At 38.5% G+C, this 18,176-nt stretch overlaps 1 protein-coding gene across 1 annotated transcript in view; it reads right to left on the bottom strand.

Moving 5' to 3' along the window:
- The window catches only part of LOC128645442 (rap guanine nucleotide exchange factor 4-like), a 388,555-nt gene that overhangs the window by 225,283 nt on the left and 145,096 nt on the right, over positions 1-18,176 (bottom strand). The window contains exon 3 of the mRNA XM_053698451.1: positions 5,472-5,533. Within this exon, the coding sequence (XP_053554426.1) occupies positions 5,472-5,533 (62 nt within the window). The remainder of the gene's footprint in view (positions 1-5,471; positions 5,534-18,176) is intronic.

Below are 18,176 nucleotides of genomic sequence, written 5' to 3'. Positions count from 1 at the left end.
TTTAACAGTTGAAATCCCAAGGGGCAATGTCCTTCAATTTATCGCTGTATAAACCCACAAAATGTCTCTGCAGGATTGCATATAGAAGTAGAAAAGAGACGTCCCAGACTGGAGAGTTGCCGATAATACTATGCTCCTACGGACAGAGAATCCTCTTAGTGTGTTGTCAAAGAATAACTGACAAAAACATATCCGTTCTCGCATATTAGTTAACATGAAACGGCTCCTAGTCTGCAGAGCAACAATCGTGCCGTGGACCACCCACAGAGGGTAACAGTTCAGCAGTTCAAACTTCTGGACACAAAGGTGCTTACAAATATATAAGCATAACACAATCCGGCTTGAAACCCGGTGAAAAAATGCAGTAATCTTTTACGGGTTGGGATTGTACTAGACAAAACCAAAACTTCCAAGACCAGTTTTCGTGGTCAGTCCTGCATTGATCACCTTAGAGGGTTTATTTGCCTAAGATTGATTAATAACAAATGCTCCAATGCTGGAGCTAGGTAAGGAAAGAGCAACGCGTTTCAAAATAATAGTTTCTTTTTCAAGCTCTAAATCAGAATGTAAGACTGCTCCTATTTAAACACACATCTGACCAATGATTCATTAATTACCTTCCACCTGTTTCTTAAGGCGAGTTTCGTTATATGATCTAAATCTAAATTTGGGACGTCTTTTAAAACATACTCAAAGATAGAAACATTTCTCAAAATAAATGCATCATTACTACAATACTTATAAAAAAATGTAAACTTTAACAATCTTTAAGAATTCTAACAAATTCCGGCATCTTTTAATTGGCAAAAAAAAAACCTTATTAAAATCTCTCCACACTAGAACCGAACCCAGGACCTCTATTATCCAGAGCTGTGAACTAAGCCACTCAGCTATCTAATCCTAATTAAATAAATAAATAAATAAACAAAAGATTCATATAAAACAATTCCATTTAGAAAACAATTCCATATAAAAAACTCTCCATACTGGAACCGAACCCATGACCTCTATTGCCCAGAGGTATGGACCAAACCACTGAACCATCTACTTCTACATAAATAAATCAAGATGGACTTAGAATATATAAAAAATATATAAAACAAAACTAAAAAGGGGGGGTCAGGCAGGAGTCGAACCCATAACCTTCAATTCCTAAGACAAACACCCTAACCACTACACTATATTCCCCTAATTTGAAAAAGGTTATTTAGAATTATTTTTAAAATTATTTTTATATTATTTTTAAAAAATTAAGGTATTTCTCTAATAAAAATAAAACTGTTCTTACCCTTCTTTACAAAAAACATCTTAAGTCAAAATCTAAATTTAAACCATATGGTGTAAGAGTCTTTAGTTCAAAAATCCATTTTGCTTCTAGTTTCAAAATTTCTTTTTGTATACCCCTCCAGTTTGGTGTAACTTTATCTATTACCGTATAGGAGAGGTGATCAATGCAGGACTGACCAAGAAAACTGGTCTTGGAAGTTTTGGTTTTGTCTAGTACAATCCCAACCCGTAAAAGATTACTGCATTTTTTCACCGGGTTTCAAGCCGGATTGTGTTATGTTTATATATTTGTAAGCACCTTTGTGTCCAGAAGTTTGAACTGCTGAACTGTTACCCTCTGTGGGTGGTCCACGGCACGATTGGTGCTCTGCAGACTAGGAGCCGTTTCATGTTAACTAATATGTGAGTATGGATATGTTTTTGTCAGTTATTCTTTGACAACACACTAAGAGGATTCTCTGTCCGTAGGAGCACAGTATTATCGGCAACTCTCCAGTCTGGGACGTCTCTTTTCTAATTCTATATGCAATCCTGCAGAGACATTTTGTGGGTTTATACAGCGATAAATTGAAGGACAAATCCCCTTGGGATTTCAACTGTTAAACGTATATCTGGTCTACTGAGTGCATTTTATTATTTTTAATATAAACTTTTTATGTGTTTTTTGCGTTTATTTTTTGTTTTATATTGTATATTAATGTGTATATTCATTCTTGAATAGGTCGACCTATATTGTATAAATGTTTAAGTGTAATTAAATTTACTTTTTAATCCTTATCAACTTTGCAATTAAATATGTGTATGTAACCGGCATCCTTTTTTTGGCAATAATTATTTAAAGTATTTTTATTCTAATGTAATCATTCTTTAGTTTTGTGTTTAGTTTGGTATACTCTTTAGCTTGGTCTGAGCGTTCCCTAGTGCATCTTATTTGCACATTTTTATTTAGCCATAACTCTTTACACGAGGACTTCAATGGCGCTAACCCAAAACGCTTGGGTTTTACTATCAACTTGTAATACATGCGCATGTTAATGCGGGTGCGATATTGCATTATAGTGTGCCTGCACTAATGATAGCGGACCACTTGGAATTTTGTAACAGTGTTTGGACTTAGTTGCATGAAGATGTGTCCCCTATAAAAACCCAGTAATAAAGTAGATATTTTTTATTATATCTTCTATACAAATGCAGTTTTATGAGTGAGTGGGCCCATGCTTTACAGTTTCAGTACTGTTAAAATCCAGTATAAAAGGATAGCATAACACCATGCACTATAAACCTGTAGTCTTCTTGTTAGATAGTAAATATTGTTATATGTTAGTAAATATTGTTAAAAACAGCACTTGTAAAATATTAAAAGTGAAAATATCGGGCCAGATTGCAAGTGGAGCGTTATTTAAGTTCCCGCTCGTGCTTTAACTGCGCTAGAAGTAAAGCTTTCTGCACGTCGGGTTGTGCTTGTATTATGACTTGAAAGTGAACCGTTTCCCCTTGCGCCTTAACTTATGAGCACAAAAAGCCAAACTTAATATATTGGGATAACATATTCCCCCATAGAAGTCAAAAGAGCAAAAGAAAGTAGAAAAAAAAAACAAATTGCGCACAAACCCGATCGCATATTCTTCATGTGTGCTAACGACATGACAATATGAATATTTCACATTACAATGTTCTTCACATAGCAGAATATGTTCTATTTATTCATAAATACATATATATATATTCATAAATACATACATATATATATATATATATATATATATATATATATATATATATACTGTATATATATATATAAAAATATATATAGGAATATTGATTTAGGAATACTTAGAACATATTCTGCTATGTGCAGATCATAGGAATGTGAAATATTTACAGTAAAAACATAGTTTAAACCTTTATTATAAATTAATAATATTGCATAAATATTTTTAAATTTTTTAATCTTCTTAGATGCAAAGTGCTCAAATGCACTTATATATGGCTATATGTATGTACATGTGTGTTTATGTGTTTATATGTGTATTTTATATGGGTATATATGTCTGTAAACACATATAAATACATATGTACACATATAAATACATATGTACACATATATAAACATATATATATATATATGCATATATATATCTTTAGACATGTGTACGTATGTATCTCTATGTTAAAGCCCTTTGTCTGCCTTTTTTTTCTAACACGAGACCTTATATCTTTATTATGATTGTAACTGAACTTTTAAAAGTATTTTTGATGTGTTTTGTGACACTCTTGATCTGAGGACGCGGCAACTTGACCAAATTATCATTAAATCAAATTATGAAATTATACAATTAGTTTGTGCTTTGGATAACTGAAGTAAAATTATTATTATTATTTATAAATGTTACTTAAGGTGTCCAAACAAATTGTATACACGGTGTGTGTGTGTATGTATATATATATATATACGGTATATATATATATATATATATACGGTATATATATATATATATACGGTATATATATAATAAAATATATATATATACACATACACATGGCCTTTATACCGTATATAATCATGACCTTCATATATATCCACATCAAGTTCTGTTCTAATCTGTTTACATAGACCTTACATTGATGTTAAGATCTTAAACTGCTATTGTATCTATATATTTCCTTTAAAACATATAAATTATGTTTAGTGGGATCTTCTTTTTGATTTGGTAATGCTGAAAGCAACAAATATATACTAATCTAATTTTATATCTGTGACTATGGAAGTGTCATTATATAGTGTATATATTGTTTATTAGACCAGGATTACATTAATGCTTCTCTTATATTGTAGAAAAGGCTAAAGATTACTAATATATATATTTTACTGACATCCTTGGGTTTACAAGCAGTATTATACCAATCCTTTTTGCTAAATATTCCTCTATTATACCATATACTATGATATAGTTGAGATATTTGCTATCTGTTAGAAGGCCACACTCCCATTAGATTTCTTTTGAAAATAATAATTGACTAATACACAAAAAAATAAAAAACAACTTAAACACATTTCCTCATACACCTTATTATCATAGGGAATCATATACAAATTACAATTGTGGTTATCCATAGCTGAATAATACATAACTGCACAGCATGCCCACATAATAATATGTATAATACATAAATTGCCAATAAAACAGAGCAAGGTGATCTCCAACATATAAGTGGTAATGCAGAATAGAAATCCACAAATTAATAAATGTCATGACATACACTATTATCATATCACATAACAGGGGCCTCAATCGGGTCCCTATATTATTTTATTTTGATGACATAAAACCTTATACTGTGTTAACTCTGCTGCATAATCTAAATATTCTAAAACCCTTAACATTGATAAATATATATTTGCACTGCATCCATAATTTTAGTTTAATCGGTTCTTGATGCTACTATTCAAACCTATCTCCCCCACAAATTTACTGAAGACATTAACAGTGCTGATTATAGGTCTTTGTACATATCATATTATATAAGGTACTTTATATCATAATAACATATTTGCCAAATTTTCCACTGCACATTCATGAGAAACATTGTTTTAGAAAACGTATTGAGCTTTATATTTAAGAAAGTACAGAGCAAATCAAGCTAAGCATACTCTTCCAAGTAAAATCAATCTCCTTTTCCTGATGGTTTATCTCCCTTTCAAAAAACATAAGGAAAGATATTTATGAAGTAATTTTGGCTATAGCATTGGCTAAAAATGTAATCTATAACTTCTCAAATATATTTCTGATTTTCAGGGTTTAAGTGATCACCACTTGGTGATAAATAAGCATGTTTAAGCCGTATTCATTAATCAAACAGTTATAAGCAGCAGTAGCCAAGATATTTAGGCATATCTTTAAAATGATTCTGGATGAATTTTTATTTTAATTTTCATTTGAAGCTAGCTATGTAGGTATGGATTGTCTATCTAAACTAGAAAGTGAACAGTGAAAAGGATGTAGTTATTTGTGACTCTAGGCAGTTACCAAGTTTTGGATATGCTTGTATATTTTTAACGTTGGTGAGAAAAGTTATATTGCAGTTATATTGAACTCACGTATATAAGCATTATTATACTCTTTCTGCTTTTCATTTATCTTATAAATTACATCGATTTATATTGGGATGGGTTTTTTTTTTACCTTATTGCAGTTTTTGGATCCTGGGCCCAGAGAACTATTCATGTTTTCTTTATCAGATAATCCTAAAATAAAAATAAATATACAATAACTAATATATAATTAAATAATGTATAATTCAATACAACAACTTTCATAAATGAATAAAGGAACATTCCCAGACCTCAAATTATACTAATAGACCTGGGCCTTGGGGAGTGGTTTAAAAAATAAGTTGCAAAGTGAATGCCCAGCTACCGAGGGTGCCTTTATCTAGATCCCTCACATAGCACCTCACTTTTCAGTCTTTTCTTTCAGCATAGTCCAAGCAATTTGTAGCCAGTAGCAATCAGGGCCGGACTGGGAATAAAAAGCAGCCCTGGAAAAATATGAAGACCAGCCCTATTTTCTGTTGAGTCAGTAGAATACACATGCCCCATTTTTCTCAAAGGGAATTACTGGGACACATCTTCCCCAATATTTTTTTCAGAATTAAATTATATTACTTTGTATTAATTAAAAATGTCAGATTTATGTTATATAGCAACCTTACAACCCAATTGCATCCATTAATCACAACTTTAAATTGTAGTCCCAGCTGCCACAGCCCACCAGAAAATCTCCTAGTATGTTGGTAGGCCAATCCGGCCCTGGTAACAAAATAGTCAGGCAATAAGTTATGGCAGGAAGTGAGTTCTTATAGTCCAGAGCCACACACATGATTAGTCCAAGTTAAAGGGACAGTCAACACCAGAATTTTTGTTGTTTAAAAAGATAAATAATCCCTTTATTTATCTTTCCCCAGTTTTGCAAAACCAACACTGTTATATTAATACACTTTTTACTTCTGTGACTAACTTGTATCTAAGCATCTTCTGACCGCCCCTAATCACATAACTTTTAGTTATTATCTATTGACTTGCATTTTAGCCAATTAGTGCAGTGTCTGCCACTAGCCACGGGCATGATCACAATGCTATCTATATGGCCTACATGAGCTTGCTCTCCCCTGCTGTGAAAAGTAAATAAAATAGAGGCGGCCTTCTAGGGCTTATAAATTATCATATGTGCCTTCCTAGGTTTGCTTTCAACTAGAATACCAAGAGAACAAAGCAAAATTGTTGATAAAAGTAAATTGGAAAGTTTTTTTTTAAATTACATGCCCTATTTGAAAAATTTAAGTTTTTTTGGACTTGACTGTCCCTTTAAATGTAGTTCAAACTAGAATCTAGGTTCAAGGTAAACACAGAGGGCTAGATTACGAGTGGTGCGCTATTTATCGATCCCGCTCGTGCTAGAAATAAGCTTTTTGTGCGCATTTTACAAGTTGAAAATAAAAAGTTTTTGTTCGAGCGCTAACCTGACACGTGCAAAAAGCCAAATTTAGAATATTCTGACCCGGTTAACACATTCCCCCATAGAAGTCAATGGAGCGAGAAAAGTGGGGGAAAAAACCTGAACACCTTAGTTACATGCAAACCTGATTGCATTTTCTCAAGCACCCAACATAAAAATATGAATATTTCACATTCCAATGTTCTTCACATAGCAGAATGTGTTCTATTTATTCATAAATACATATTTCTATATATGTGATGATTTATTGGTAAAATATATATCTATACCTATCTATACTATTATTGTGTTTGTAATGTCCGTCGCCGTCGGCAGTTGCGCACGCATCCTCAATGGAATGTTGGCGCGAGAGGCAAAATAATTCACCTGGAATGGTGTATTGTTTCACCACCCTGCCATTTTCGGAATCCACCAGGATGCAGCAAAGGCAAACGGTGCAATACAAAAAACACCGCCAGCACAAAGTATAACAAAAAAAATGAACCTCCCACACAAAGTATTAACACATACACCACAAACCCACACATCGCAAAATAAAGTAATTAACCCCTTAATCCCTTAACCGTCAACCACCCCCATCGCAATAAACCTAATTACCTTATTAACCCCTAAACCGCAAAACCTCCACATCGCAATAAACCTATTTACCCTATTAACCCCTAAACTGCAAAACCCCCACATCGCAATAAACATAATTAACTATTAACTCCTAAACCGCAAAACCCACACATCGCAATAAACCTATTTACCCTATTAACCCCATAACCACAAAAAACCCACATTGCAATAAACCTAATTAACCTATTAACCCCTTAAACCGCCAAAACCCACAATGCAAATAACTAATTAAATTACTAAGCCCCCTAACCTAACACCCCCTAACTTAACACCACCTAAATTAACACAAATTAACTAAACTAAAAAATACTAAAGTTGCAAAAAAAAAGCTAAGATTACAAAAAATAAAAAAGGCTAACATTACAGAAAATAAAAAAACAAATTACCAAAGTTTACAAAATTAAACCTAATCCCAATGAAAATAAAAAAGCCCCCCCAAAATAAATTCACCCCCTAATCTAAGAATAAACTGCCAGTAGCCCTTAAAAAGGCTATTTTGCAGGGCATTGCCCCAAGATAAACAGCTATTTTAAAGAAGAAAAAAGTCCCCCCAACAGTAAATTCCCCCACCCACCAAACTCTCCAAAATAAAGAACCTAACACTAAAAAACCTAAACTACCCATTGCCCAGAGAAAGCAAAAGAGAGGGGGGAGAGATCAAAAGAGAAGGGGGAGAGAGATCATTAGGGATTAGGTTTTATTTGTTTATTTTTTTCTGTAGTTTAATTATTATTTTTTTTATTAACAACACAGACTGAGAGGGGAGAGAGAGCAAATGAAAGGGAAGAGAGAGAGCAAAGGAGAGGGAGAGAGAGCAAAAGAGGGGGGAGAGAGAGCAAAAAAGAGGGGGGAGAGAGAGCCAAAGAGAGGGGGCAGAGATCAAAAGAGAAGGGGGAGAGAGAGCAAAAGAGAGGGGGAGAGAGAGCAAAAGAGAGGAGGAAGATAGAGCAAAAGAGAGGGGGAAGCGAGAGAGCAAAAGAGAGGGGGGAGCGAGAGAGCAAAAGAGAGGGGAGAGAGAGCAAAAGAGAGGGGAGAGAGAGAGCAAAATAGAGGGGGAGAGCAAAAGAGAGGGAGAGAGAGAGAGAGAGAGAGAGAGAGCAAAAGAGAGGGGGGAGAGAGAGAGCAAAAGAGAGGGGGGAGAGAAAGCAAAAGAGAGGGGGGGAAAGCACAAAAGAAGGGGGAGAGAGAGCAAAAGAGAGGGGGGAGAGAGAGCAAAAGGGGTGGTGAAAGAATCAATCTGGATGGAATCTTTCACCACCCTGCTTTTTTTGGAATCCACCTGAATGTCTGGTAAAATGGTTGTTCAATGCCGCCCCTATGCATTCGCAGCCAAACGGCCACTAGCAGGGGGTGTCAATAATCCCGATCGGATTGCAGCATCCGCTGCTGGATAAATCTACCCATATGTGTAATAAGCAAACCTATATAATGCTCGGTTAACACATATGCTCATATATGGCCTTGTGACTGCAAAATCTTTAGGGGCTTTTATTTTTTAGCATTATATTACAATGTATGTGTCTCTCCCTCACATACATAATCTGCATTGAGAGACAAACAGTTCTCAAGCTAAAACTTGCCTTTATAAATTTGTTTCATGTACCTCACAGTACTACTGGTAAGTAGACTTAAATCATCTCGCCAGCACTGAAAGTTTTAGATCATTTTAGATAATTAAGTCTTAAGTATTGTACAGTGATAAATAAGATAAGTCAGACATTGTGTAAAATCCAAGACAGATAAGCTAATTATCCCATTGTGGGCTAGATTACAAGTGGCACGCTAACTGTAGCAAGCGAGCAATATAGGGTAATTCTCGTAAATGTCTAAATATGTATGTATATACTGTGTATATGTATATATATATATATATATCTACAGTATGTCTTGTATGGATTATTTAGAATATTTTAAAGCATGTATAATTCTATTTACAATAAAAAGGACATTGTTCTGTATGTGAAGAAATATTAATAATTGATGTTGTGTTTAGAGCACTTAAATAAAACCAATCGGGTAAGCATGCAATTATGGTTTGTTTGTTTTTTGCAGTTCTCATGCTCCATTGAAGTATAAGGGAAAATATGTTAATGGGGTTGTGATATTCTATGTCCAACTCTTTGTGTATGTCGGATTTTCGCTTGTGTGCAAACTATTAATTTTCAACTTGTAGTACGAGCGTAACCCAAAGTGCACAAAAAGCCTCCGTATAGCAATGTTAACATGTGAGGAGTGCTAAATATCGCTCCACTTGTAATCGAGCCCTGAATTGGGCTGTGGTTTCAAAGGGGAAGTTTATCATAAGTTTAAAACTCTGCAGCTGTTATAACAAATCGCTGGAAACCAATTTTACAGTACACTGTTCCTTTAATAAACTGTTTATAGAAATTAGCACAGCCAACAAATCTTTGAAACTCTTTTTCATTATTTGGAGTAGGCCAAGCAACACAATACGGAATTACTAGTGTCTGCTGTTATCCCACTCTGTATAACTCTCTTTTGGTATGTCAATTGAGTAAATGATTGTAGGCTGTTAAATAAGTCTTGTGTTTTTGTGATGATATTTCTAACGTATTATTTATAATGTCTTGTCATTTGCTATGTGATGGTCAAGCCTTGTTAATATTTGCAATAATTCCTAAATTTATAGCTGACTAATGGCATAACTTCAAGTTCTATTGTCTGTTTATTTTAACTTATCTCACCCTGACCTAGCCTAATTCAAACTTCCCAATTGGCAGTGATGTATTCAAGTCTTTTACTCCAAGGGCATTTACTCATTCTATGTACAAAGCAGCATAAGCTGCTCTGGAGCCCTTGCGGGGCAGGTTCGCACATGCGTGCATGCTTCCCACAATGTAAGAAGCAGTGGTAATTAAACCGCCGCTTCTTACACTCTTTGCCACCTCTGAAGTGACAAAGAGAGATCACCCCAAACTCGCTCGCTTGGGGTGATTGAAAGACCCTTCTCTCGCAGAGTGGTCACGCAAGAGAAGGGGCGGGAATTACACACTCATTGGAGTGTGTTATGATACATACAGGCTATCTTACTGAGTTGGTAGTTGGTTGCTAAAAATAAAGTTGTGAGTCAAGTCAGAGGGGCCGATTTACTAAGCAGTCAATCTGCTTATTCCATGCGAGCCATCAGCGTAAGACCGCTGCTCCTTAACTCGTCCGCCACCTCTAAGCCGGTGGACAGCAATCATACCAATCAGATACGATCGGAATGATTGATATCCCTGCTAGCGGCCCTGCAAATCTGCAGGGGGCGGCATTGCACAAGCATTTCATTAGAAATGTGTGTGCAATGATCTGTCTGCATTTAGCGATGTCGGGCAGATTGGCCCCAGAGTGTCATTTATTATGTGCAGAATCCAAGTAAAATCATTGAAGCGACTTGATTTTGAGTCAATTAAGTCTAGTCTACATCACTGCCTTTTTGACTATCTGCGATACTGTTATTAGCTAATTTATTTGACCCAGCTGACTACTCTGGCTTATAAATGTAACACTAGTTTGCAAGGGGTTACATAGTAAGGGCAGTTAGCACTATCATAATAGAATATGTTTTCATTTTATAAGTGAGGCAAATAGAATTAGCCAGAATAATCATACAAGAATTCAACAATGATTAAACAAAGGACAAGGCACAAGGATTCCGTTTTTGTAAAAATGCGCCATATATTCATGTACCTTTTTGCTAGCTCTTGTCTATACAGCAAATAATATATTTTTGTACTTCTTTCCGCTCACCACCTGCATTATTCATTGGCCCATCTCTTTTATCCTCACCTCACTTTTGCTTTCATTAGCTTCACACTTTCCTATTTCTATCTCTCTCTCCACCCTGCACCACATCCCAAAGACACTCTCAATATTGCAATATGTATCTCCCAGTCCTGGTCCCCCACAACTTCCTAACCTCGCCCACCCATGTATGGCTTTATATAGATCTAGAAATCAGAACTCTGTAAAACCTTACTCAAGTTCTTTTGTATCTAAAACCAACACTGCCTTAACTTGTGCACTCTGGAACTCTCGCTCTGTGTGCAACAATCTAACTTCTATCAATGACTTCTTTATCACCTATTCCCTCAACCTTCTGGCTCTCACAGAAACCTGGCTCACTCCTTCAGACACAGTCTCCCCTGCTGCATTGTCACATGGGGGTCTCCACTTCTGACACACCCAAAGATATGGAAACAGACACAGTGGTGATTTAGGTATTTTAGTTTTCTCTAATTACACCTTTAAACATATACAACCAATCTATTCCATCAAATTTCTTCCTTCAAAACCCACATGATTAGCTTATTCTCTCCCCTCCCTCTGCGTGTGGAGGTTATATATAAGCCCCCTGGCTTCTCAACTCAATATCATTTCTCTTGTTAAGTGTATCCAGTCCACGGATCATCCATTACTTGTGGGATATTCTCCTTCCCAACAGGAAGTTGCAAGAGGATCACCCACAGCAGAGCTGCTATATAGCTCCTCCCCTCACTGCCATACCCAGTCATTCTCTTGCAACTCTCAACTAAGATGGAGGTCGTAAGAGGACTGTGGTGTTTTATACTTAGTTTATTTCTTCAATCAAAAGTTTGTTATTTTTAAATGGTACCGGAGTGTACTGTTTATCTCAGGCAGTATTTAGAAGAAGAATCTGCCTGCGTTTTCTATGATCTTAGCAGAAGTAACTAAGATCCTTTGCTGTTCTCACATATTCTGAGGAGTGAGGTAACTTCAGAGGGGGAATAGCGTGCAGGTTTTCCTGCAATAAGGTATGTGCAGTTAAAATATTTTTCTAGGGATGGAATTTGCTAGAAAATGCTGCTGATACCGAAGTAATGTAAGTAAAGCCTTAAATGCAGTGATAGCGACTGGTATCAGGTTTATTAATAGAGATACATAGAGATACATACTCTTATAAAAGTGTATTTTAAAACTTTTGCTGGCATGTTTAATCGTTTTTTACATATGTTTGGTGATAAAACTTATTGGGGCCTAGTTTTTTCCACATGGCTGGCTTGAATTTTGCCTAGAAACAGTTCCCTGAGGCTTCCCACTGTTGTAATATGAGTGGGAGGGGCCTATTTTGGTGTTTTTTTGCACAGCAAAAATTACAGACACAGACATCCAGCTTCTTCCTGCATGATCCAGGACTTCTCTGAAGGGCTCAAAAGGCTTCAAAAGTCGTATTGAGGGAGGTAAAAAGCCACAGTAGAGCTGTGGCAGTTGTTGTGACTGTTTAAAAAACGTTTTTGTCATTTGTTATTCCGTTTTTGGTATTAAGGGGTTAATCATCCATTTGCAAGTGGGTGCAATGCTCTGCTAACTTATTACATACACTGTAAAAATTTCGTTAGTGTAACTGCATTTTTTCACTGTTATTTCAAAATTTGGGAAAATTTGTGTTTCTTAAAGGCGCAGTAACGTTTTTTATATTGCTTGTAAACTTGTTTTAAAGTGTTTTCCAAGCTTGCTAGTCTCATTGCTAGTCTGTTTAAACATGTTTGACACAGAGGAACCTACTTGTTCATTATGTTTGAAAGCCACGGTGGAGCCCCATTGGAGAATGTGTACTAAATGTATTGATTTCACCTTAAACAGTAAAGATCAGTCTTTATCTATAAAAGAATTATCACCAGAGGGTTCTGTCGAGGGGGAAGTTATGCCGACTAACTCTCCCCACGTGTCAGACCCTTCGCCTCCCGCTCAGGGGACGCACGCTAATATGGCGCCAATTACATCAGGGACGCCCATAGCGATTACCTTGCAGGACATGGCTGCAATCATGAATAATACCCTGTCAGAGGTATTATCTAGATTGCCTGAATTAAGAGGCAAGCGCGATAGCTCTGGGGTTAGGAGAGATACAGAGCGCGCAAATGCTGTTAGAGCCATGTCTGATACTGCGTCACAGTATGCAGAACATGAGGACGGAGAGCTTCAGTCTGTGGGTGACATCTCTGACTCGGGGAAACCTGATTCAGAGATTTCTAATTTTAAATTTAAGCTTGAGAACCTCTGTGTATTGCTTGGGGAGGTATTAGCTGCTCTGAATGACTGTAACACAGTTGCAATTCCAGAGAAATTGTGTAGGCTGGATAGATACTATGCGGTGCCGGTGTGTACTGACGTTTTTTCTATACCTAAAAGGCTTACAGAAATTATTAGCAAGGAGTGGGATAGAGCCGGTGTGCCCTTTTCCCCACCTCCTATATTTAGAAAAATGTTTCCAATAGACGCCACTACACGGGACTTATGGCAGACGGTCCCTAAGGTGGAGGGAGCAGTTTCTACTTTAGCAAAGCGTACCACTCTCCCGGTTGAGGACAGTTGTGCTTTTTCAGATCCAATGGATAAAAAATTGGAGGGTTACCTTACGAAAATATTTATTCAACAAGGTTTTATTTTACAGCCCCTTGCATGCATTGCGCCTGTCACTGCTGCGGCGGCATTCTGGTTTGAGGCCCTGGTAGAGGCCATCCAGACAGCTCCATTGAATGAAATTATTGACAAGCTTAGAACGCTTACAGAAATTATTAGCAAGGAGTGGGATAGAGCCGGTGTGCCCTTTTCCCCACCTCCTATATTTAGAAAAATGTTTCCAATAGACGCCACTACACGGGACTTATGGCAGACGGTCCCTAAGGTGGAGTGAGCAGTTTCTACTTTAGCAAAGCGTACCACTATCCCGGTTGAGGACAGTTGTGCTTTTTCAGATCCAATGGATAAAAAATTGGAGGGTTACCTTAAGAAAATATTTATTCAACAAGGTTTTATTTTACAGCCCCTTGCATGCATTGCGCCTGTCACTGCTGCGGCGGCATTCTGGTTTGAGGCCCTGGAAGAGGCCTTCCAGACAGCTCCATTGAATGAAATTATTGACAAGCTTAGAACGCTTAAGCTAGCTAACTCATTTGTTTCTGATGCCATTGTTCATTTGACTAAACTAACGGCTAAGAATTCCAGATTCGCCATTCCTTTCAAGGGGCAGACCTTATTCGGGCCTGCCTTGAAGGAAATTATTGCTGACATTACTGGAGGCAAGGGTCATACCCTTCCTCAGGACAGGGCCAAATCAAAGGCCGAACAGTCTAATTTTCGTGCCTTTCGAAATTTCAAGGCAGGAGCAGCATCAACTTCCTCTGCTTCAAAACAAGAGGGAACTGTTGCTCATTCCAGACAGGCCTGGAAACCTAACCAGTCCTGGAACAAGGGCAAGCAGGCCAGGAAGCCTGCTGCTGCCCCCAAGACAGCATGAAGGAACGGACCCCTATCCGGAAACGGATCTAGTGGGGGGCAGACTTTCTCTCTTCGCCCAGGCGTGGGCAAGAGATGTTCAGGATCCCTGGGCGTTGGAGATCATATCTCAGGGATATCTTCTGGACTTCAAAGCTTCTCCTCCACAAGGGAGATTTCATCTTTCAAGGTTATCATCAAACCAGATAAAGAAAGAGGCATTCCTAAGCTGTGTGCAAGACCTCCTAGTAATGGGAGTGATCCATCCAGTTCCGCGGACGGAACAAGGACAGGGATTTTATTCAAATCTGTTTGTGGTTCCCAAGAAAGAGGGAACCTTCAGACCAATCTTGGATCTAAAGATCTTAAACAAATTCCGTCATTCAAAATGGAAACTATTCGGACCATCCTACCCATGATCCAAGAGGGTCAGTACATGACCACAGTGGACTTAAAGGATGCCTACCTTCACATACCGATTCACAAAGATCATCATCGGTTCCTAAGGTTTGCCTTTCTAGACAGGCATTACCAATTTGTAGCTCTTCCCTTTGGGTTGGCCACTGCCCCGAGAATTTTTACAAAGGTTCTGGGCTCACTTCTGGCGGTTCTAAGACCGCGAGGCATAGCGGTGGCTCCGTATCTAGACGACATCCTGATACAGGCGTCAAGCTTTCAAATTGCCAAGTCTCATACAGAGATAGTTCTGGCATTTCTGAGGTCGCATGGGTGGAAAGTGAACGTGGAAAAGAGTTCTCTATCACCACTCACAAGAGTCTCCTTCCTAGGGACTCTTATAGATTCTGTAGAGATGAAAATTTACCTGACGGAGTCCAGGTTATCAAAACTTCTAAATGCGTGCCATGTCCTTCATTCCATTCCACGCCCGTCAGTGGCTCAGTGCATGGAAGTAATCGGCTTAATCGGCAATGGTAGCGGCAATGGACATAGTGCCATTTGCGCGCCTGCATCTCAGACCGCTGCAATTATGCATGCTAAGTCAGTGGAATGGGGATTACTCAGATTTGTCCCCTCTACTAAATCTGGATCAAGAGACCAGAGATTCTCTTCTCTGGTGGCTTTCTCGGGTCCATCTGTCCAAGGGTATGACCTTTCGCAGGCCAGGTTGGACGATTGTAACAACAGATGCCAGCCTTCTAGGTTGGGGCGCAGTCTGGAACTCCCTGAAGGCTCAGGGATCGTGGACTCAGGAGGAGAAACTCCTCCCAATATATATTCTGGAGTTAAGAGCAATATTCAATGCTCTTCTAGCTTGGCCTCAGTTAGCAACACTGAGGTTCATCAGATTTCAGTCGGACAACATCACGACTGTGGCTTACATCAACCATCAAGGGGGAACCAGGAGTTCCCTAGCGATGTTAGAAGTCTCAAAGATAATTCGCTGGGTAGAGTCTCACTCTTGCCACCTGTCCCAGGCGTAGAGAGGCGGATTTTCTAAGTCGTCAGACTTTTCATCCGGGGGAGTGGGAACTCCATCCGGAGGTGTTTGCTCAACTGGTCCATCGTTGGGGCAAACCAGAACTGGATCTCATGGCGTCTCGCCAGAACGCCAAGCTTCCTTGTTACGGATCCAGGTCCAGGTACCCGGGAGCAACGCTGATAGATGCTCTAGCAGCTCCTTGGTTCTTCAACCTGGCCTATGTGTTTCCACCGTTTCCTCTGCTCCCTCGACTGATTGCCAAAATCAAACAGGAGAGAGCATCAGTGATTCTGATAGCGCCTGCGTGGCCACCCAGGACCTGGCATGCAGACCTAGTGGACATGTCATCTCTTCCACCATGGACTCTGCCTCTGAGGCAGGACCTTCTAATACAAGGTCCTTTCAATCATCCAAATCTACTTTCTCTGAGACTGACTGCATGGAGATTGAACGCTTGATTCTATCAAGGCGTGGCTTCTCCGAGTCAGTCATTGATACCTTAATACAGGCTCGGAAGCCTGTCACCAGGAAAATCTACTATAAGATATGGCGTAAATATCTTTATTGGTGTGAATCCAAGAGTTACTCATGGAGTAAGGTTAGGATTCCTAGGATATTGTCCTTTCTCCAAGAGGGTTTGGACAAAGGCTTATCAGCTAGTTCTTTAAAAGGGCAGATCTCTGCTCTGTCTATTCTTTTGCACAAGCGTCTGGCAGAAGTTCCAGACGTCCAGGCATTTTGTCAGGCTTTGGTTAGGATTAAGCCTGTGTTTAAAACTGTTGCTCCCCCCGTGGAGCTTAAACTTGGTTCTTAAAGTTCTTCAGGGAGTTCCGTTTGAACCCCTTCATTCCATTGATATTAAACTTTTATCTTGGAAAGTTCTGTTTTTGATGGCTATTTCCTCGGTTCGAAGAGTCTCTGAGTTATCTGCCTTACATTGTGATTCTCCTTATCTGATTTTTCATTCAGACAAGGTAGTTCTGCGTACCAAACCTGGGTTTTTACCTATGGTGGTTTCTAACAGGAATATCAATCAAGAGATTGTTGTTCCATCATTGTGTCCTAATCCTTCTTCAAAGAAGGAAGTCTTTTGCATAATCTGGACGTAGTCCGTGCCTTGAAGTTTTACTTACAGGCTACTAAAGATTTTCGTCAAACATCTGCCCTGTTTGTCGTTTACTCTGGACAGAGGAGAGGTCAAAAAGCTTCGGCAACCTCTCTCTCCTTTTGGCTTCGGAGCATAATACGCTTAGCCTATGAGACTGCTGGACAGCAGCCCCCTGAAAGGATTACAGCTCATTCTACTAGAGCTGTGGCTTCCACCTGGGCCTTTAAAAATGAGGCCTCTGTTGAACAGATTTGCAAGGCTGCGACTTGGTCTTCGCTTCACACCTTTTCAAAATTTTACAAATTTGACACTTTTGATTCTTCGGAGGCTGTTTTTGGGAGAAAGGTTCTACAGGCAGTGGTTCCTTCCATTTAAGTTCCTGCCTTGTCCCTCCCATCATGCGTGTACTTTAGCTTTGGTATTGGTATCCCACAAGTAATGGATGATCCGTGGACTGGATACACTTAACAAGAGAAAACATAATTTATGCTTACCTGATAAATTTATTTCTCTTGTAGTGTATCCAGTCCACGGCCTGCCCTGTCCTTTTAAGGCAGGTCTAAATTTTAATTAAACTACAGTCACCACTGCACCCTATGGTTTCTCCTTTCTCGTCTTGTTTCGGTCGAATGACTGGATATGGCAGTGAGGGGAGGAGCTATATAGCAGCTCTGCTGTGGGTGATCCTCTTGCAACTTCCTGTTGGGAAGGAGAATATCCCACAAGTAATGGATGATCCGTGGACTGGATACACTACAAGAGAAATAAATTTATCAGGTAAGCATAAATTATGTTTTTTCTGCCTGGCTACCTAATTTCCTCTCTTCAGGCACCCCTGCCCTCATTCTTGGGGACTTCAACCTCCCTTTTGACAATCTCACTGTGCCTAGAGCAACAAAACTTTTCCAGTTCACTGCCTCTTACGATCTGTCACAATGGATGACTCTCCCACTCAAAAAGATGG

The sequence above is a fragment of the Bombina bombina genome, chromosome 1 (assembly GCF_027579735.1).
Source record: "Bombina bombina isolate aBomBom1 chromosome 1, aBomBom1.pri, whole genome shotgun sequence".
Lineage (NCBI taxonomy): Eukaryota > Metazoa > Chordata > Amphibia > Anura > Bombinatoridae > Bombina > Bombina bombina.
The sequence above is the reverse complement of the archived record's forward strand: the minus strand, read 5'-3'. Positions and strand labels throughout refer to the sequence as shown.